A 3,586-nucleotide genomic window follows, 5' to 3' on the forward strand; every position below is an offset into this window, starting at 1 on the left:
TTGGTACAACGATGTCGTTAATGATTATGACTTTAGGTGGATTTATTGCTTTCTGTGTATGGTGTCTATTATGACAAGCAATTGAAAATTTGGCTAGGGAAATTGGATGATTGCATCATGATTATTTGTTACATTTTAATTTTTTATTATTTATTAAGATCACTTTAAAAAAAAAAAAAATTACCGTTGTCAAATATTGTTATAAAATTTAAAAAGTTTTTAAATGTGTTTATTTATTTTTGCAAATAATGATTGATCGATAATTAAAAAATATAAATAAAGAATTTAAAATAATTTAGGAGGTGTTTGAGCCCAATTATTTTGGTAATAATGCATTCTTGAATAGTGTATTAATGGGAAATGTGTGTTTAAAAAATAAAGAAAATTTTTTGATTTGCGTATAATATTATTTTATTAAAAAATGTGATTGAAATGATATCAAATCACTATTTAAGAATATATTTTTTTGAAATAATATGGCTCAAGCAAGCCCTTAATAACCTCAATTGAAAATTCAATAAATATTTCTTATTGCTAGATATAGTATCAGTTTTTCTAATTTTTATTATTTCTATACCCTTTTGACATCTACAGCTTAAATTTCTACTTCATTTTTGTACTAGATATTTAGATTTTTTTTTAATTTTTTAATGAGAAGTCAAATTTACAAAAATATGATTCAACCTAAGATCATTTTGTACAAAAAGAAGAAAAAAAAATAAACTTCCTAAAATGGAAACAATTTTTGTTGTTCAATTGAAAATTAAATCTAAGAAAACAAATATAAGCTCATGAGGAGAAAATGGGGAAACAAAAAGCTTAAAACTAAAAAATTGTCGACTTTTAAAACTATTGAAAAGAAAACTCATGAATCTTGAGGGAGAATTAGGCATTTTGCTCAAAACATTTAAAAAAAAAAAAAAAGATGTAATTTACCTTTTGACAAATTCATATAGAAATTTGTATCGTGGTTTATTTGCATGTTTTAATTCACCAAAATTCTTTCGCTAGTTATAAGGTTGATGTCAAAATTCATTGTGTCGATTTTAGGGGTGGTGAAGGTGAATTGCCACGTGAAGTTGAAACCACCGCGAAATAGAAAACTACATTATTGATATCGTCGTGATCATTTTTCGTGATTAAAGCAATGGAGCTCTTTTCCGACTCTAATCAACACGAAGCAATCCGAAGAGAGTCTTTAACAATATAACTTGTTGATACAATGTAGAACAATCTCCTTCCAAGACCAAATCAAAGCACAAAGTGGCTCCACAATATTAAGGTACAAAGTGTAAAAGGTATCAGACATACCAAATACGAGGTCACAATTATATATATAGGTATAACATCAATTCTTAACATAGTTTAAACATAATAATACAACACTATTTATTGAATAATATCCGATCGACTTCTAGTATTCTAAGCAGTTATGCTCGACCGTAAAAATGCTCTTCCTGGTTGACGATCAGCCAAGGGCCCATGACATCCTAGAAGCTGCAAATCCCAACATGTTTCTCAATGTTAACAGTTATATCAAAGTATAATAGATACGTAACTTTAGAGAGAGTAGCAATAGCAACATAAGAGGTTACAAATGGGCTGAGCTCATTGGTTCACATTTTTTGACGAGCCAGCTCACAACTCATTTTCTATTCCCAAATATTTTATTAATTAATTCTTAAAAAAATTGCTCATTTTTATGCTTATTTTGTTAATTTATTTTCATAAAATGAATCAAATGAGCTGCTCTGCTAGGCTCAACTCGACTCGTGAAGTCAACGATCAAAAGGACCAATAGCCCATCCTTAGATATGGACATGAGCCGACCCCGGCTCGTCAATTGGACCGAACCGAACTCTCATTTTCTATTCCCAAATATTTTATTAATTAATTCTTAAAAAAATTGCTCATTTTTATGCTTATTTTGCTAATTTATTTTCATAAAATGAATCAAATGAGCTGCTCTGCTAGGCTCAACTCGACTCGTGAAGTCAACGATCAAAAGGACCAATAGCCCATCCTTAGATATGGACATGAGCCGACCCCGGCTCGTCAATTGGACCGAACCGAACTCTCATTTTCTATTCCCAAATATTTTATTAATTAATTCTTAAAAAAATTGCTCATTTTTATGCTTATTTTGCTAATTTATTTTCATAAAATGAATCAAATGAGCTGCTCTGCTAGGCTCAACTCGACTCGTGAAGTCAACGATCAAAAGGACCAATAGCCCATCCTTAGATATGGACATGAGCCGACCCCGGCTCGTCAATTGGACCGAACCGAACTCGGGCGGGGGCCATAGCCCCCTAGCTAGTTCAACATGTCCAAGATTTCAAAGCTTAAAGAAGTCCAGCAAAAGGGATAATAATAGGGTAGGAAGAAAGTAACCTTGGCATTGACACCATCAGGCAGAATCCTGTTCTCTGATTTCAACTTCACATAATCAGATCGGTCGATTTTAGTGAATCCCCTGAAATTAAAGATGTAATAACACTAACGCACTGCAAACTAATACACTGAAAAGTTTTTGTATATACTACATGCTTACCACTTCCTGCTAACTATGATCTTTTGACGACCAGGGAACTTAAATTTTGCACGGCGCAGCGCCTCCTGAGCATGTTGGCTGTGGGCATCTTTGCAACGGACAGAGAGAAGAACCTGTCCAATAGCAACACGAGCACAAGTACCCAGTGGTTTACCAAAAGCACCCCTCATACCTGTCTGGAGCCTATCAGCTCCGGCACACGACAACATCTTGTTGATACGCAGGACATGGTAAGGGTGGACTCTCACCCTCAGGTGGAAAGTATCCTTTCCCGCGTACTTGGTCATGTACTTGTTGCAAGCAATACGAGCAGCTTCGAGGGCCTCACTCGACACATTTTCCTTCTCCCAACTGACCAAGTGCACACAGAACGGGAATTCATCGACTCCCTTCTTCTTCATGCCCACATCATAGATTCTGATCTTGGGATCTGGCACACCACGACAGAACCGGGATTTTGGGTACGGCTTGTTCTTGATTTGGCGGTAACACCTTGCAGGTCCTGTAAAAAAATCTCAAAAACATGACACATGGATTGAAAAAAAGGACATGAATTGATCTGTGTTTCGAGACTTACTTCTTCCCATTGAGAGGTTTATGAATTGTCTCAAATTGGAAAATGAATGCAAATAGATGGCAAATGAAAGTTATATAGGTTGGGCTGACCGAGGGATGGAAGCGTGTGGGGCGGGCAAACGTAGGGGCTTTCGTCAACATGTGATTATTAGACTTTTCTCACACTAATCTAGAAACAATCAAGTGGCGGCGTCTGATTGAGAGTAAGTCGGTTAGCAATTTTATATTTTACAGCCAAGCACAATTAGAATGTTCTGGTCTAATCTAGGACATCTATCATTACGTGTCACTAATAAATTTATTTTGAAAATTTTTATTCTTGATCTTTTTATGGTCTCAAAATTTAAATGTGAATTGTCCGAGGGGTCCTTTTGATATTAGGCAAGTCAAAATGTTACAATTTGGTCAAAAAATTTTGCCAATCTTCAAAATGGCTATTTATTGAATAAAAGACAA

General features: G+C 34.6%; 1 protein-coding gene across 1 annotated transcript; it reads right to left on the bottom strand.

Annotated features, from left to right (window-relative positions):
• Positions 1–1,182: 1,182 nt before the first annotated feature.
• Positions 1,183–3,282, bottom strand: LOC111405928 (60S ribosomal protein L10-like). The gene is made up of 4 exons (XM_023035045.1): positions 3,132–3,282; positions 2,555–3,056; positions 2,395–2,476; positions 1,183–1,497 (listed from the first exon to the last, which is right to left on the bottom strand). Exons 1-4 carry the CDS (start codon positions 3,139–3,141, stop codon positions 1,423–1,425), a joined length of 669 nt encoding a protein of 222 aa, XP_022890813.1. The 5' UTR covers positions 3,142–3,282; the 3' UTR covers positions 1,183–1,422.
• Between the last annotated feature and the right edge of the window lie 304 nt (positions 3,283–3,586).

This window comes from Olea europaea, chromosome 12 (assembly GCF_002742605.1).
Source record: "Olea europaea var. sylvestris chromosome 12, O_europaea_v1, whole genome shotgun sequence".
Lineage (NCBI taxonomy): Eukaryota > Viridiplantae > Streptophyta > Magnoliopsida > Lamiales > Oleaceae > Olea > Olea europaea.

Coding starts and splice junctions, on each gene's coding strand:
- LOC111405928 (XM_023035045.1), bottom strand. Junction 2,477..2,554: donor ATCATAGTTAGCAGGAAGTG/GTAAGCATGTAG, acceptor CTTTAATTTCAG/GGGATTCACTAAAATCGACC. Junction 1,498..2,394: donor CTGATGGTGTCAATGCCAAG/GTTACTTTCTTC, acceptor TGGGATTTGCAG/CTTCTAGGATGTCATGGGCC.